This window comes from Desmodus rotundus, chromosome 3 (assembly GCF_022682495.2).
Source record: "Desmodus rotundus isolate HL8 chromosome 3, HLdesRot8A.1, whole genome shotgun sequence".
NCBI classification, from domain to species: domain Eukaryota; kingdom Metazoa; phylum Chordata; class Mammalia; order Chiroptera; family Phyllostomidae; genus Desmodus; species Desmodus rotundus.
This window is the reverse complement of record NC_071389.1, coordinates 34,350,694-34,368,125: the sequence shown is the minus strand read 5'-3', so window position 1 is coordinate 34,368,125 and position 17,432 is coordinate 34,350,694. Positions and strand designations below refer to the sequence as shown.

Sequence of the window (17,432 nt, the reverse complement as noted above, 5' to 3'; positions counted from 1 at the left end):
TAAAGTCTTAATACTGGAATCCTAGAAAGTAAAAACAAAACAAAACAAAAACCCCTTGGATATCATATAGTCCCACTTTCTTTCTTACTCATGGAAAAAAAAAATCAAACCCAAAGTCACACATCAAGTCAGCATCCATGCTGGCTGGCACTCAAACCAGGTTGTGTAAGTTCTACATCTATATTCTTTCTATTATATATCATATAAGTGTGACTCTAAGATTTAAAAACATTTACTTTGGTTCAGAACAGGAGAAGTAAACGTTTGTTTACTGAGTCTGTAATGGTGTGTAGACTTTTCATTTTCAGATGGTCCAGAAACGGTCCGTTAACATTTTTTGCCTTTTATGTAACGTACACGAAATAGTTGTTAGATTTGAAAATACTCGTCTTCTATGCCTCTCAGGCCTATGAAAATGGACACATACCCCAATGTTCTAGGACTTGCTTGAGTTTATCAGTTGTTATTTAACATATGAAGTGTTCTGTTGTTTTAATAGGAAGTAGAGCATCATACATAAAATGTTCTTGCCAGTGCAGACATTTGCAATTCTTAGTTATTTTGGCCAATTGAGGTTTCATTAACTTCTAGAAGCCCTAATGTTAAGTTGTACTAGAGGCTGTCTTGTGTAGTGAATCACAGCTAACATAAAAAGAAAGCATCTAACATTTTGTGACTGTTATAGTTAAGAAAATGATAGACTTCCAAAGCCTTGTTAGGTTTTAGGTTGTAGTCATATTTTATAAATGTGCAATACATTTATATATGATTTGACATTTGTGAAAATACTTCCCCTAGGCTTTTATTTGTGTGAGATCTACAATGCAGGCGAACTCCATCGTCTGTCAACTCCATTAGCGTCATAATGAGACACATCTACCCATGCTAAAGTTGATTGTTAAAATTCACTTTTATAAATGTTTGTATTAGATCACTAATTCCTTTAACTTTTGCTACATAGGGATTTAAATATATCAGTCAGACTAAATTAGTATATTTTTAACTTAAAGAAGGAAAAGCAATGATTGTAATATAATAATCTTAGTAAATAAGATTATTTTCACCTCTCACCTGAGCTCAAGACCTATATTTTTTATGGCCTAGCAGTGTTTTCATCTGAATCTCCGGCAGGACGCGGCTTTCTGATCTTTCCTGCCCACCGTCTGTGTATCTTATTTCCCTTTCTCAGTGATACACTATTCATCTCATCACTCAGGCTACAAACCTGAGATTGTTTCTTCCTTTCATCATCATTCTCCTATCTCTGAAATATTTCTTGAAATCATTCCTACCTTCTCATATTCTTTGCCTAATTAACTCCTCATCCTTCAAATTTACCCTTAGACATCATTTCCTCCAGGAGGGGAAGCCTTCTCTGACTACTTTATGTCCCAACCCTGTACCTGTCAAAGCTTATGTAATAGCTTATTGTACATTGTTTTTATATTTACACTTGCCATAACATTTACTGTACTTTATTCTAATTGTCTATTTTGTTTGGCAGCATAAAACTAGACTATGTACTATTTTAAGCATAGGAACTATTTGCTTGTTCTCTATTGTAACCCTAATGCTTTGCTGATGTAATAGATGAGAAAATAATTGGCTCATTGTTGAAATCTGTCCCCTTTTTCTTCTGCTTCTGTGTTAGTTTTAGCATTTATCTCTTATCTGCTTCACTGTTATAACCTAATTAACTCTGCTTTGAGCTGCTTGACCATCCTACCTCTACTTGATGTATGAAGAACAACTCAGATCCCTTAGTGATTCCCCGTTCCCAGCTAGATCCAGTTCACTTTTCTGAGTATGCTATAAAGGCTCTTCCCTTGTAGTGTTCCCTTGGCATCCTGACCAGTCTTCTATCTTAGCCACCTCCCACAATAAAGTAGAATCGCCTCCCGATAGCACTGTAAAGTTTCTTGAGAGCAGACGCAGTAAGTTTGTTTGCTCCTGTACTCTGAGGGTTCAGATAGTGCTCCAATCTATTTCAGTTTCATCCCTTTTCTCCAGCTGCATGGTGAGTGGGCTTATTACCTCTCACCTCAATATGCCACTGCTTTTTAATTCTTCTTTGCCTCTGATCCTACTGTTTCCCTTTGCCTGAGACACCTTTTGCCTTACAAACTTTCACTCATGCTTCAAGGTTCAGCTTAAATACCATCTCCTTTGCCAAACCTCTGAAAGGTTGATTGCTCATTGCTCTTCCCTTTCTACTTCTAGAGACTTTAGTGTTTTATAATACTACTCGCCACATTTTATTGTGGTCTTTTTAAAAATATGCATTAAAAAAGTCTGAACTCCTTCAGGTCAAGAGCTGTGTTCTATGCATTTGGATAGGTTAACAAATTGATACACACATTGCCTGAAACCATCAAATCTCAGTATAGGTTGGTTAGCTGGTTGAATGAAGAAGTCAGAGTATGTTATAAATATTAGAATATTTCCCATATTTAAGTCCTACAGTTTATGGCACTCTAGAGGCCATATGTTAAATGATGAAGTGAAGCAAAAGAACTCAACAATAGCTTATTTTTGAAGACTGTCGTAGAGGATTTTGTTGACAAAAGAATTTTTAATCCTCACAGAGAATGGGGTTAGGGGGCTGATTTTTCATATTTTGACTAACTGTTTTGATGTCAAGGAGCTCCTTTGAAAATCTGATGAAGACTATTAGACTGCGCCCAGGAAAAAAATGTGTATCTATGTACACTAGTTTGAATTTATTTCAGGAGTTCTCAGGCCCTTAAAAACTATCCATGAAACCAGTTTCAAGAACCCTTGCTCTGAAAGTTAAGAGGCTCACTTGACAGTGACAAGATGAAATGTGCTGAGAAATTGCTTCATTCACTTAGTGTGATGGTGGTGAATTATGCTGAGCAGCAGTTAATATTTGTTTGTCTTTTACCAGCTTCTTCTTCCTTCCTGTCTCTGTCCTTTCAGCAAGAACATCAGGAAGTAAAAGCTACATCCTGTCAGGCCAGTTGTTCTCCTGGTCTGGGGCCAGTAAATGGGATAGATAATTACAATAATGATTGTTAGGCATTGTGCTCTGCCTGCTTTATATAAATTCTCTTACTCAGTTCTTGCAGTGTTGCTAAAGGGTAAGTAGTTTTATCTCAGTTTTTCAGATGAGGAATGGACAAGTCTTCTTTTCTAAGAAGCCTTCCGTGATGATATCTGTCTCAGCTCAGAGAGCACTCAATTTCCTTCTGTCAGAACACTTAACAATACTGGGTTATATTTCTTGCCACAGTAGACTCTGAGCTCTGTGTGATATAACACAGAGTGTCTCTAATTTGTAATAAAGAAAATATAGTGTAATATTTCAGAGCCTGGGCTTTCTAACCAGATTGCCCAGTTTGACCCCTGACACGACTTAAGACAAGTGACTTAGTTAATTATTTGCACTTGAGTTTCTTCATTGTGAAGTACAGATATGAATAATACCATATGTAATACCAGGTCAGTTCTTGAAACATGGTACATTCTCAATACATGTTAGTAATCATCATCACCTTCGTCATCATCATCCCTGGTACCAGCTCGGCACTGAGAGCACAGCATTGACTGGGTGAGTGCTTGGCAAACATTGGCTGGAGTAGCTGAGTGAGCACTCTTTCAGGAACTATGTATCCAGGATCTGTATTCCTAAATATATAGATCTCTATCTACCTTAATCATATTTGAGAGCTGATTTAAAAATATAAATACACACACACACCTATATATGTATATATATTTAAGGCATTGTTAGCATATGGTTTGAACTTGTTTTAATTATGTTTTTGGTTTAGTTTAGTTCAGATACCTTTAGACGGTATTAGCTCTGGGGAAAGCATTGCTTGTATTATTGAGTCTGGAGCTCTTTTATTTATATAATCCAACCTAATCTGTTTCTGGCCCTGTAGAGATCTGTGGTACTGATATAGAAGGTCTCAATCATGACTGGCTCAAGAACGGTGTTACTGATTGGGTTATTGAAGCATAAGGTTGTAGTGTGCATTTGGTAATAAGGAAGCAATTTAATTCAGTTTCACGTAAAGTGGCGCAACATTTAAAACCTCTGAGATCTCTATATCTTCATGTGGCTTTGAGTTACTCTCTAGCAGCATCCTTTTATTTCAACCTGAAAGACTTCCTTTAGCATTTCTGGTAGCACAGGTTTAATGGTAATGAAGTCACCCATTTTTATCTGGGAATATCTTAATTTCTTCATTTAAATTTTTTTTATTTTTCAATTACAGTTTACATTCACTATTGTTTTGTGTTAGTTTCAGGTATATAGCATAGTGGTTAGATGATCATATGCTTTACAAAGTGTTCCCCCCAATATTTCTAGCACTCACCCAGCACCATACATAGTTATTACAGTACTATTGACTATATTCCCTACGCTGTACTTTACATCCCCATGGCTATTTTGTAACTGCCAATTTGTACTTTTTAATCTAAGCTTCAACTTTTTCATTCACTCTCCTCTGGGAACCATCAGTCTGTTCTCTGTCTCTGAATTGTTTCAATTTTGTTTGTTTATTCTGTTCTTTAGATTCCTAGTATAAGTGAAATCATATGGTATTTGTCTTTGACTGACTTATTTCACTTTGCGTAATATCCTCTAGGTCTATCCATGCTGTCACAGATGGTAAAATTTCATTCTTTTTTATGGCTGAGTAATATGTTCGTATATACGTACTACAATTCTTCTATCCACCTGATGGGTACTTGGACTGCTTCCATATCTTGGCTATTATAAATAATGCTGCAGTGAACATAGGGGTGCACATATTCTTTCAAATTACTGCTTTGGGTTTATTTGGGTATATACCCAGAAGTGGAATTGCTGGGTCATAAGACAGTTCCATTTTTAATTTTTTGAGGACCATCCATACTGTTTTCCATAGTGGCTGCACCAGTCTGCATTCTCACCAATTCTGCATGAGGGTTCTCTTTTCTTCGTATCCTCGCCATCACGTTTGTGGATTTATTGATGATAGCCATTCTGACAGGTGTGAAGTGATAATCTTTTTGCAGTTTTAATTTGCATTTCTCTGATGATAGTGGCTTTGAGCATCTCTTCATATGTCTGTTGGTTTCTGTATGTCCTCTTTGGAGAACTGTCTATTTAGGTTCTCTGCCCACTTTTTAATTGGATTGGGTTTTTTGGTGACTCCTCCACAAGGCATGAGCTAGGCAGGACTGGTGACAGGGAATTAGGAGGATAGGGCTGTTGTATTTCTCCAAGCTGATGCAGTTTGGAGAGGAGTGCTTGATCCAGGGAAGATAGCATCTGTTGGTGGTATGGGAGAGGGACTCGCCAGAGGGACCCTGGTGGCTGTCCCTTCAGCTCTCTGCCTGGAGCTGTGCAACCCAGTCTGTCCTTGCAGGACTTCAGTTGGTTGTGATCTGCCCTCCCTGCACTGGAGTCCAGGGTGCGCTTGCCGTTTAAGAGGACACTTGGGTGTCTAGTGGACTCCCGTCTTTCCTGGGTGGACAGAATCCCTGATGGTTTTTACAGTGAGATGTTATGTCCTATAATGGAGCCAGCATTTGAATTCTGGACTATTTTACTCCAAGTCTTATGCTTTGAAAACCATATAATAAAAAAAAAATTATAAAAGAAAAGGAAAAGAAAACCATAAAATGAACTTCTAATAGTAGAGAGATGGATTATTTTTAATACGTAGACAAGATTTTGGGGGTAGAGATTTCAGGGATTACATAGCCCCTGTGTATTAGATCATTTTTAAAACTTTTTGTAACTCATAATTCCTTTTAACAAGTTTAAAAATTATTCCACCAATGTTATTTAAAATGATCAGTAATGTTAGTATAAGTAAAAAGCAACCAAATCATAGGCTGGAAGACTACCTTTTTCCCCAATTACACGCCATCTTATACATTTTGCCTTGCATATCTTAAGATGGTAGAGATATTAGCATCTGTATAATGAAAAATAGGAAAATGGAAGTTTATGTGACTTGATTTGAGTCAACAGACCTATTTCACAGCAGAGCCAGACTAAGTTTCTAATTCTCCAGTTTTAATCCCATTTTTCTTGCTTTCCATAGAACCCACATGCCTTACTGAAGACAGCATAATGAGAATAGCATGCTTTCTTGAGTGTTTGCTTGTTAGATTTATTGGCAGTTAAGCTACTTAATAATAAGAGCATTGTTAGTGTTATATAATAAGTCTTAGGATGGAAAAATATAACTTCATGTTTTTCACAACTTTCTACCTTTCAATTGGTTTCTAGTTTTTACTGTTTTCCAGTTGGAAAATAATAGATGCTTCTGTTTAGGAAAAAAGACATGAAACTGTATCTGAAAGGACTTTAAAGGTGATTTGATCCTGTTTTTCTGAAAATGTTGGTATTATGTAAAAATTAAGGCAGATGGCTCACTCCCTCCTCCCCATAAACAGAGCTGGGATACATGCAAGTGAATTGCAAGAACTCAAGGTCCTCAGCCTGACTGTCTTTGTGAATAGCTTTTAGCTGCTTGATGGTAGGTTTATGTAGTTACCAACTTCGGACTTCGAAAGCCTAGCTTGGGCTTTGCTTTCCTTGCTGGTTCAGACACTGGTTTCCACAGAATCAGAACAGTCAGCCTTTGGGACACCAGGGAGCTCTATCCTTGGCCTTTCTGTGTGGCTTTGGTGTTCTTGGGTCCCTCAGGTTGTACCAGCGCCTTGGAGTACATAGTCTAAGATAGAGGGTGTGTAGGATCATTTCATTTCCCTTTTCTGGGATTTACTAAGGTGAAGGCAATAGCTTTTCCTGTCATGACATCCAAGGTGAGTACTACGGGGAAAAACGCTCACATAGCTATATTTGAAATACATCTTATGTCTGTCTTATCCACACATATTGGTAGACTTCTTAGGAAACTGCACATAAATATTATTTTTTACTGTGGTGTAGAATCTTGAAAATAATTAAAAATTTAAATCACTAATATTAAACAATGCTTTGCATTAGTTATGCATCCATCACCTTTAGGAAAATGTGTGCTAATTTGAGCCCTGGAAGGTGTGGCTCAGTGGATTGAGCACCAGCCTGTGAACCAAAATGTCACTGGTTTGATTTCTGGTCAGGGCTCATGCCTGGGTTGTGGGTCATGTTCCCATCTGGGGGCGTGCAAGAGGCAACTAGTCGATGTATCTATCTCTCACACATCAATGTTCCTCTCCCTCCCTTCCTCTCTCTCTAAAAATAAATAAATAAAGTCTCTTTTAAAAGAAAAGAAAAATATGTGTTAATTTGAAAGAGAGGAAAATGGAAGACATATGGCCAAGCATCTTTAGTGCACCTAAATGTGTTTAGATATTTTTACTTGCCCAGAATGAGAAGGGTAGCTGGCAGGGGTATCCAGCCCGTGGCCAGTGGTCCGCATGCAGCATGGGATGGCTGTGAATGCAGCCCAACACAAATGTAAATTTACTTAAAACGTTATGAGATTGTTTTGTGATTATGTGTGGCAGTGTATTTAATATGTGGCCCAAGACAACTGTTTTTCTTCTGGTGTGGAATAATACAGAATAACAATTTAGCATCTCTGTAACTATAATCTAAGTCGATGAAGAAATTATTTGATTGTCAGTCTGATTTTCAGAACAGAATTTCAGTTATTTTTTTATAGAAAGCAATATAACTGGCAGGTTTTTTTAAGTTTTCTTAGGAATATATGTTATACTTCTTGGGTTAAATAATAAAAGGAATTGTGAAACCAGAATTTTATTAGATAAAAGCAGATCAAAAGTTAAATTTGATTTCAGTACTAAGAGAAATTAATGCGTCAAGATTCCTGTATTTTATTTAGTTGGGTGTGGTTTTCAAGATATGTTTGTAGACATTACCACTGTTCCCCACTCCTCCCACACCCAAAATTTGTAAAGAGAAATTTGTGCTTTCTAAGCATCCTTCATTTTACCCAAACATAGACTGTGTTTGCTTGTTAGAGCTGAGAGTCATTTGTAATGTTTTCCTTTTTCACCAAGTGAGCTTCTTTCTTTTGCTCTCCCATCCGGGTGTCAGCGTACTGCCTTCCTGCAGTCCTGTTTTTCTGCACGTACACTTGATCTCAGCAGACACAGCCAGTAAAACAGTTAACAGCGGAGCAGAAGGGGTTGAATACAAACATACATTAGTGTTTGTAATGCTGATCTATGATAACATCTAATGTTTTCTGCTTTTGTTATGTACTGTCAGAAACCAGGAACTGAATTGATATTGACCTTGTGTGGATTGCCTCTGAGGATCTGGGTTGGGGGAGGGGCTAGTTTCTCATGTGACTTATCTCTGACACGCTGCAGCCAGACTGAGAACACTCTTCTGCTCCTATGTGGGGGAAAGAAAAATTTCTAAGATTGAGCTGGCAGAATTTGTAGAGTATATTTAGATTTTTCTTCCTGTGCTTTTCTATTTTGCAACTTTACATAATTTTATAAGGAGTGGTGGTGAGGTTGACCTTTGCATAATAAGTAGATTGAGGTATGGGAGGAACAGGCTGCCACAATGATTCATGTGGTAAGAAACTGTTGAAAATCTCAGCAACATCGTGACCCACATTGCGACCCATCTGAGAAATGGTTAGTGAGCTCCTTGGCCGTCTCCAGTGTTTAAAAGTAACAGTGTACCTATAGCTTTATTCTTGCGCTTTTTTTCTCCCATGCAGATCTTAAAAACATTGTCCCCTCATGTCCAAAAACAGTTGTTTTGTCTACATTTAAAATCTCACCTCAAAAAGGTGAGAAGTGTAAATGTAGAATGTAGTTGCCCCTTAAGTGTCTCCTTTGGTGTGATTTTCTCACTGTCCTGTACGCTCCAGTTTAATGGAGCCTGACCTTATGTCTGAGATGAAACTGAAATGTGGTCGTGAAGCTCCGTGGGCAGCTCTGCAGTTCCCGTCTGGAGGACTTCTTGAATGCCTTCCTCTCTTCTTCATGTTGCCTTTTTTAACCTTTCCCCCCACCCCAAAATGTATTACTGCAGAATTCTATGGCTTTTTCTCTCATTTTGTAGAAAAGAAAGTGAAGGGAGCAATGTGTGTGTGATTTTAGTACAAACAGCAGTTAAATTTCTTATATCAAAAGAAACAGCTTCATTTTGTAATTCTGAATCTAAAATTACTTAGGATTCATGTATTAGGAATCCTGCTCTGATGGATAATGTTAGAATTTAAATAATGATGTTTCAAAGTAAAAGGTGATGCTAGCATGTTTCATCTGAAGAGTGGAAAGATAAATGCTAATGCTATGTTGTTTTTTATATTTGATCAGTTGGGATTGATCAGTGATTTAAAATAGCCTTTTTTAGCAGATGTACTTGCTAGAGCAAATGGCCTGTGTATTGGCAGTCCTTTCCATTTTCTCTATATTTCATTCTCAAATTGGTACACAACAGTGATTTAAGGGGACATTAACACTTCAGTAAATGTTAATATTTGACTGTTTCTATTAGCCATTTTCATTTAATTTAACAGTGGTACTTAAGGGTTAAGGTTACAGAGCTGATGCAACCCCTCCTTTTTTTCACCAGCAGTTTTCATTGGACAGCATTTCCATAGCAACAGTGAGATCAGTGAAACCTGAGTGTCTCATTGATTATTTTTCTCCTCTTCCTTTTTTAATCTATTCTCTTTTCACCACATTTTAGTGAGAAAGAGATTTGATATTTTTTTTAACAATCAGAGCTTTATATTGATTTCTGTCCCATAAATAATTAAAAGAGGGTAGAAAAATCTGCCCTTCATTTAAAAATTGAATGTTTCACTATGTATTTAAAAAGCGATTCAGGATTAGGAGGATGGATAACCATACCGGCTGTAGCTGATGTTCTCAAATATTCTTGCATTGTTTGCTGGTCTTCTAGGGAAAAGAATAATGTGGAACAGGACCTTAAGGAGAAAGAAGATATTCTTAAACAGAGAACAAGCGAGGTTCAGGTACGTGAGCTGTGAAATTCAGTATTCCATTTCTGACTTAGGAGAATTTACTTTAAAGGTATAGGGTCATTTACTATGTAATGATTGTGGTGTTGGTGAATAGATCTAGGAATACCTATTACATATGTGATATAAATAGTTGTCTTTTGTAAAATGACTGGTTTTCTCTGAATTCTGGCCTGCAGAGATCACACTGCAATGAGAAAGCAGTATTTTTCATCATAAATTTCTAGTTTTGGAAGTATTTTAAAGATAACATTTACCTGCATGTTGTACCATTAAAAGTAAGTTTGAATGACTTGCGATATAAATAGTGTTACACAAGTAAAATTAAATGAGTGAACTTGTCATCATCTTCTTCATCATCCACATCATGAAAACGCAGATTGCTTTTTCACAGGCGTGAGGTTCTTGTTAGCTGGGAGACCTAGTACTTTAAGGGACTATTTCTCATGATACTGGTAGGGGGAAATGATATGGAATAATATAAAATAGTATTTTATAAGTTGCTTAGTAGCCAGGATGTCTTAAACTTTGGCATAAAGAGATTTGATTCATTTTTCACTAGGTGCTGTGTTAAGTAGCTTCATTTTACAAACAAAATAGAAAAGACAATAAAACCTCAGTTTCTGATTGGGAAATGACACAAAAAGGGTTCTTTCAAACATTAAAAATACAGAGGATCAGGCAGTGTTGCAGTTAGAACCATAAGCATTGCATGTGACTGTGTTCCTGGGGCTTGTTTCCTGAATGCTGCACCAGTGCCTAAGGAGGTTGGGTGTGAAAGCACTGGGAGCAGCTGCCAGCAAGAGCTCACGGATGGGCATTTCTTAACATGTTACCTGTATGTTTGACTTGCCTGCTTTCCGCAGTTTTAATTGGGTGAAAGCTCTAAATTGTTAGGTGCATTGTTTTGTTCTGATGTTTCGAGTTCACCAGATTGTCTGTCAGGTGGACTGTGCCAGGGTGGGGAGAACGATTTACTGAGGGATTGAGGAAGAAGGCAGAGAGACTTCTTGATGGAAGTTGGTGCTCAGATTGGAAGATTGCATTCATTACATGCACTGGAATTTTCTAAAAGTGGTGCAGAAGTCAAGAGTTCATCACTAATGTTTTTCTCTTTGTGGTAGTGAGATGGAGGGGTTACTTCAGTTACATTATTTTTGTGCAATTTTTGAGGTTCTTAAATGCTGAAAATAGTTTAAGAATGGAAGATAAAATAATCTATAAAGTCTTATCAATTTGAAGAAATAGATATAGTTACTGATATAATCTTGGACAGCTTCTAAATTTAACCAGATAATGTTTCAAAGTATGAATTTTTTTATGATGGATGATGTTTTATTTGTGTACATCTGTCTATTGGTTTTCCCTACTGCATCTTTTGAGGATGTGAATTTAAATAGCTTCAAATAATAAACTTTACTTTGTTCCTTTTAGGCTAAATGGGCAATCCTTGAATATTTGATTTCTTTTAATTATAGTTTTGTTGTGAGTCAAAATTTCTTCTTGATTTGCTTATCTTTCTTTTTCTTTAAAAAAAGATTTTATTTACTTATTTTAGAGAGAGGGGAATGGAGGGAGAAAGAGAGGGAGAGAAACATGATGTGCAAGAGAAACAGCGATCAGTTGCCCCTCTCATGCCTCCCAACTGGGGACCTGGCCTGCAACCCAGGCATGTGCCTTCACCGGGAATTGAACTGGCAACCTTTTGGTCCATAGGCCAGTGCTCAGTCCACTGAGCTACACTGGCCAAGGCTATCTTTCTTTACTTAGTGGTGACAGTAAGGTATATGTTAAACCTAAGCTTTGCTAAGTCCAAATGTGTGATTGGCATAGGAAGTCTAAATTGTTGCTTTTTTGCATTGGGTGCTGTAAATAAAAGGCATCTTGGAGCATGGTTGGCACAAACCAAGTTGTAGCGGTCAAACAGAAGTTCATTGAAAAGAATGTTGGATTAAAACTTTGTATTAGTGTAGTCATTATTCATTCCATTCCAATGCAGGTGTCTCTGTATTATCCATGGTAATGAGACACTACACTAGGATGATATGGATAATTGACATCTACAAATAATTAAAATTTTTCATTTTAGTGATCATTTTCAATTTTCTGAAGCACAAGACAACTTATCAGAAGTGGAAATATGTAGACTTCATTCCCTATTGAATTAACTCTGAGTTACCCATTGGTAATAACATGGATAATCTGTCAAGTAATTGCAACTCCTAGTACTTAACTTTCCAATTTCTCTGTCAAAAGGCAGTTTATTGGAGCTGTTGATAAAGAGCAGAAAGGAAGAATGTGTACTTCACTGCTTCTTTCTGACCCCGCTTTCCTAACGTAGATGCTAATGAGAAATGCCAACATGAAGGCATCAGGGGTTAAGGGAATTTTGACCCAACAGTGAGTGTCTGCCTGATCCAAAGTTGGCTTTTCTGAGTGCTCTTGCTTTTCTCTGCATTTATAAAGCCACAGAAAGTTATTGTATGAGCTCATACTTCAAGCCAGTAACCAAACTTTCAAAGCCTCTTCATGTGTGAACCGAAGTGCCAAAAGACTAGTTATTTTTTGTTTGTTTTTGCATTTATATAGTGTTCCTAATTCAGTAAAATTAGAAAATCCACTACATAATTAAGTTCTGAATGTTTGTTTCCTGTCAGTAGTCCCATGAACTACATATTGAAAATTTCAGTTCAAGATTTTTTTCTTGAAAGCCAAACCAGTGATTAAGTTCAAATTTAATTTTATGAGATGACCGCTCTTAACCCACACGAGGGACACTAGCAGTATGGAGGGATTAGGCCCAAAGCCATCCGAGGGAACCAGGCTCTCCAGCGTCATTCTGTCGCAGATGTTTTTGATTCGGGCTTTGTTGTTGTCATTGTTCAAAGAAGAGGGACCTGCCTTTTTTCCTACTTTAAACTGCCTATGTACAATTTCATTAAAATTTTTCTTCTGAGTAGTTAACAAATATTTAGAAATTCATCTTCACATGTCTGCTTTCTTCAGCTTTACCTAGAAGTTTATAGGAACAAGTTGGTATCAGACAAACTTGAATTTAGTTCCTGGTTCTGGCTCTTCTAGGTTTTTGATCCTAAGTAAGTGACTTAACAACTCTACACACTAGTTTTATCTTCTGTAACTGGGATAGTAAAAATCCCAAGCAGTAGAGTTGCTGTAAGACGAAGACGAGATAATGCAGGTAGAGTGGCTCACAGAGTGACCGCTACCGAGTCAAAGCTCGGTAGATGCACTATTAGTAGTGGTGTTCTGCGCCCTACTCTCTTCTCCTCCTTACCTCCCTTCATTATTGAGCTCCACGTTGGGCTGTCTATATACAGGACTCACCAACTGGAAAATACCTGTATGTATGTATGTATGTATTTCACTATTGCTGTCACTTTAGCTACCAGCCTGTTTTTCTCTGTTTTTGTTGCTTTGCATGGCCATTTTTTCCCTTCCTATCTTTTCATTAACCTTATTTAGTTTACTGTACTTCAATTACCACTATGCTTTAATTTTTCTCCTTAGGACCAACAATAATCTTAAGGCTGGATCCGCTGGTTACTGCTTTCTGGGATTGCCTCCTGGATGTTCTTCTGCCTCTCTGACCCTTTGCTCCTGTTTCCTTTGCCAGGGACAGACTGACACACTCTCTCCCTCCCCACTTCCTTTTTCTACATACCCCTGTCATCCAGATGCTGATGACTCCAGAGTATTTATCCAGCCCTCTCTTCTCCTGAATACCAGCCTCCTCTCTCCACTTAGGCATTTTGGTGTTTATCATTTCAAAATTGATATGTCTAAAATGAGTCTCATTGTATTGGGGAAAAAGGCTTCAATTTTGGACTTCCCTATTTTTACCAGTGTTTTTCTTTCTCACTGGTTGTCACCCCTATCACCTAACATCTGCAAATGTAAAGGCAGAGCATGAGTGTTCACCGCATCCTCTTCTTGCCTCTCTTCCTAAACTAATTTCAGTATCACCACTGTCATAGGTGAAAATACTTACTGCCGCCCACCGCCACTGTAATGATGGGGGGTGTCGTAACTCATAGTTATGTTGGGGGTAGAAAAAAGATGAGATACATCTCCTTTTGTTTTACTGCTTATTATTTTATTTTCTGCCTCTGAACTGTGTGCCAGCCAGTCTCCTCCTTATTCCCCACTCTGACACCTTTTGTTGTTGAAATCTAAAATTCCCTACCTCCCTGCTTATTTGAATTCCGCTCATGCCTGAAAGCCCAACTCAAATCCCACCACTTCTATTAAACTTGCTCTTCCTGTCCCTTCAGTCTACACCCGTTTTTTCTGTTGGAACTCCTACTGGACTGTGTATCCACTTACATGGCGTGTCCAGTACGTTACCATATTGTGCTAGTTGAGTGCGTATGTATGTGTGTAGATTTCAATATCTTTCAATACTATGAGCTCCTTAAGCATAGAATTTGTACCTTGGATCATATCTTTTTCTATATTTAAGATATTTTTAAATGGAGGTAAATTTAAAGTAGTTGACAACAGAAATGAATAAACTTCAGTTTTCTGCATGAAATTAAAAATAGGACAAGACACACCCAGAAACCACAGACAGAACAGATTGGGAGCACAGTGAAGGGTCAGACTTGTTCATATTGTTTGTACTGTCCTCATGCAAAAGCAGCTCCAAATTGTTTATACTTTATTGGTAAAGGTTCAGTTATTCACAGTAATTGTCCCTGTGTTTTTAAAATTTTAATTCAATTAGGGTTTTTTTTTTTTCCCTTAGATGAAGAGGCATGGCTTATTTTGGGTGGAAATAAAATTAGCTACATGAGCTCAACATTCTTTTCCTGGTGATAATGCTCTTAGAACATGCTGGGAAGCATATGATTGGAAAATAAAGGCAGGCTGTTTGTGAGGTTTTCTAACGCCCGCCCTACTTTAGTAAATTCCCTTTTTGTACTTTGACTTAAACATCTTGCTGTACAATTGGTACTTTGTTTTATATTAAGAATACTTCTTGGGGAGAGGGGTTTTCAGGAACTACTATAAAGGACACATGGACAAGACCAAGGGGGAAGCGGGGGAGGGAGGTGTGGGTTTGGCTGGGGTGGACTGGAGGGGTGGGGAGAAAATGCAGACAGCTGTAATTGAAACAACAATAAAAAAAATGTTGACAAAAAGAATACTTCTGTATCTTCTATTTTGAGAAGTAGGCCAACATAATGGATGTATCTAATTATTTCTAGTTTTGGTATACTATGCAGAGTTTTTGTAAATCAATTAAATGTAAGTAAGTGTTTTATTCATAAATTAGTGTATTTTATATTTTTACTATATATGAAACAAATGCAAACATTTGTGTTTCTAATATTTCATAGGTTTAGTATTTAAGTTACTTTTTCAGTTATACAACTAACTTGGGTTGCTAAAATGAATTATTTTACTCTTTAATAGGTAAGAGTTTTTATGTGTTTGTTTAAATTTTATTTTTACTATCCCTGTAGTATTTCATGGAGTGTGGAGGTTTGGGGATGAGTTTATCATTTTCAGCACTTGTGTGATTTCTAGAAATCAGGACATTTTCCTTGAAATTTCTTTCTTTAATTGTATTTTTTCCGTTACCATTTAGCCCCCTTTTACTTCTCTCCCCTCTGTAATCACCACTCTGTTGTCCATGTCCATGAATCCTTTTACCTTTTTGTTTGATCCCTCCACCCCCTAACCTCCCTGCCCCTCCCCACACTAGCCATCATCTGCTCTCCATTTATGAGTGTGCCTGTGTTTTCCTTGTTAGTTCAGTCTGTTCATTAGATTCCATATATGAGTGAAACCATATGGTATTTGTTTTTCTCTGGCTGGCTTATTTCACTTAGTAGCATAATGTTCTTCAGGTCCATCCATACTGTCACAAAGGGTAAAGTTTTTTTCTTTTTTTCCAGCCAAGTAGTCTTCCATTGTGTAAATGTTCCATAGTTACTTTATCCACTCATCTACTGATGGACACTTGGGCTGCCTCCATATCTTGGCAATTGTAAATAATGCTGCAGAGAACACAGGGGTGCTTATGTTCTTTTGAGTTTCTTCAGATATATTCCCTGAAGTGGGATTGCTGGGTCAAAAGGCAGATCCATTTTAAATTTTTTGTGTTATCTCCATACTGCTTTCACCAATCTGCATTCCCACCAACAGTGCAAAAGTGTTCCCCTTTCTCCACATCCTAGCCAGCACTTGTTTGTTGATTTATTGATGATGGCCATTCTGGCTGGTGTGAGGTGATATCTCATTGTGGTTTTAATTTGCATTTCTCTGATGATTAGTGACTGAGCATCTTTTCATATGTCTATTTGGCCATCTGTATGTCCTCTTTGGAGAACTGTCTATTCAGGTTTTTTGTCGATTTTTTAATTGGATTTTTTTGGGTGTTGAGTTTTGTAAGTTCTTTATAAATTTTGGATGTTAACCCCTTATCAGATATGTCATTGGTGAATATGTTCTCCCATTCAGTGGGTTGTCCTTTTACTTTGTTGATGATTTCCTTTGCTGTGCAAAAACTTTTTAGTTTGATGTATCCAATTTATTTATTTTTTCTTTTGTTTCCCTTGCCTGGGGAGATATATCAGATAAAAAAAATTGCTATGAGCAATGTCCAAGATTTTACTGCCTCTGCTTTCTTCTATGACTTTTATGGTTTTGGGTCTAACATTTAAGTCTTTATTTTTAATTTATCTTGTGTGTGGTGTAAGAAGGTGGTCTAGTTTCATTTTTGTGCACATATCTATCCAATTTTCCCTACACCATTTATTGAATAAACTGTCTTTAGCCCATTTTATGTGCTTGCTTCGTCTCTCAAATATTAATTGACTATAAAAGTGTGAGGAAATTTCTTTTTAAATAAAGCCGACATCGCTCTCAAGCATCCCTTCATTCCTAGATGAGGACCCTCGGGTATGGCTAGCTTTGGTATTTTTCTGAAGCAAACCTGGCACTGCATTTCAATAGTCCTGTTCACTGCATGCTCGCCGTTCTATGATTCCTGTTGTCCTCCTTTCTGCTGCTGGTGCTGGCACGGGTAGGCAAGTAGAGCACGATCGTGGAAAATAGAGCGTGACTGCTGGCCAGGGTGTTACTTTTAGGAAAGGGAATAGGATAGGAGGAATGATCACGGGAACATTCAGTAGACTGTACTGTTAAATGTTTTTGTATAGCAAGAGAGTATTTAATAAAATCTGTGTAATAGAAAAAAGAAAAGTTATCTATGGGAATGATCACTTTAGATTATATAGAATTCTTCTCTCATAGACAAAATTTGTGGGAACCATTAATTTAACTTATAAAATAATTTTTGCTGAGGCAAGTTTTTATTGACGAAGTTAACTTTTCATTTACAACCCAGGGGTGGGGGTGGGGGTGGGGAGTAAGATATTAGATGAATTTCATTAATGTCTTTAGTTACATCATTTCACTTTTCAAAATTATCAGAAAAGCAAAACAGCTCAAATA

At 37.3% G+C, this 17,432-nt stretch overlaps 1 protein-coding gene across 2 annotated transcripts in view; it reads left to right on the top strand.

The window, feature by feature from the left end:
- Positions 1-17,432, top strand: part of EPS15 (epidermal growth factor receptor pathway substrate 15) — a 123,802-nt gene that overhangs the window by 61,466 nt on the left and 44,904 nt on the right. For both annotated transcript variants that reach the window (XM_024571212.4, XM_045204135.3), the window contains exon 13: positions 9,872-9,944. In XM_024571212.4, coding sequence (XP_024426980.1) covers positions 9,872-9,944 — 73 coding nt within the window. The remainder of the gene's footprint in view (positions 1-9,871; positions 9,945-17,432) is intronic.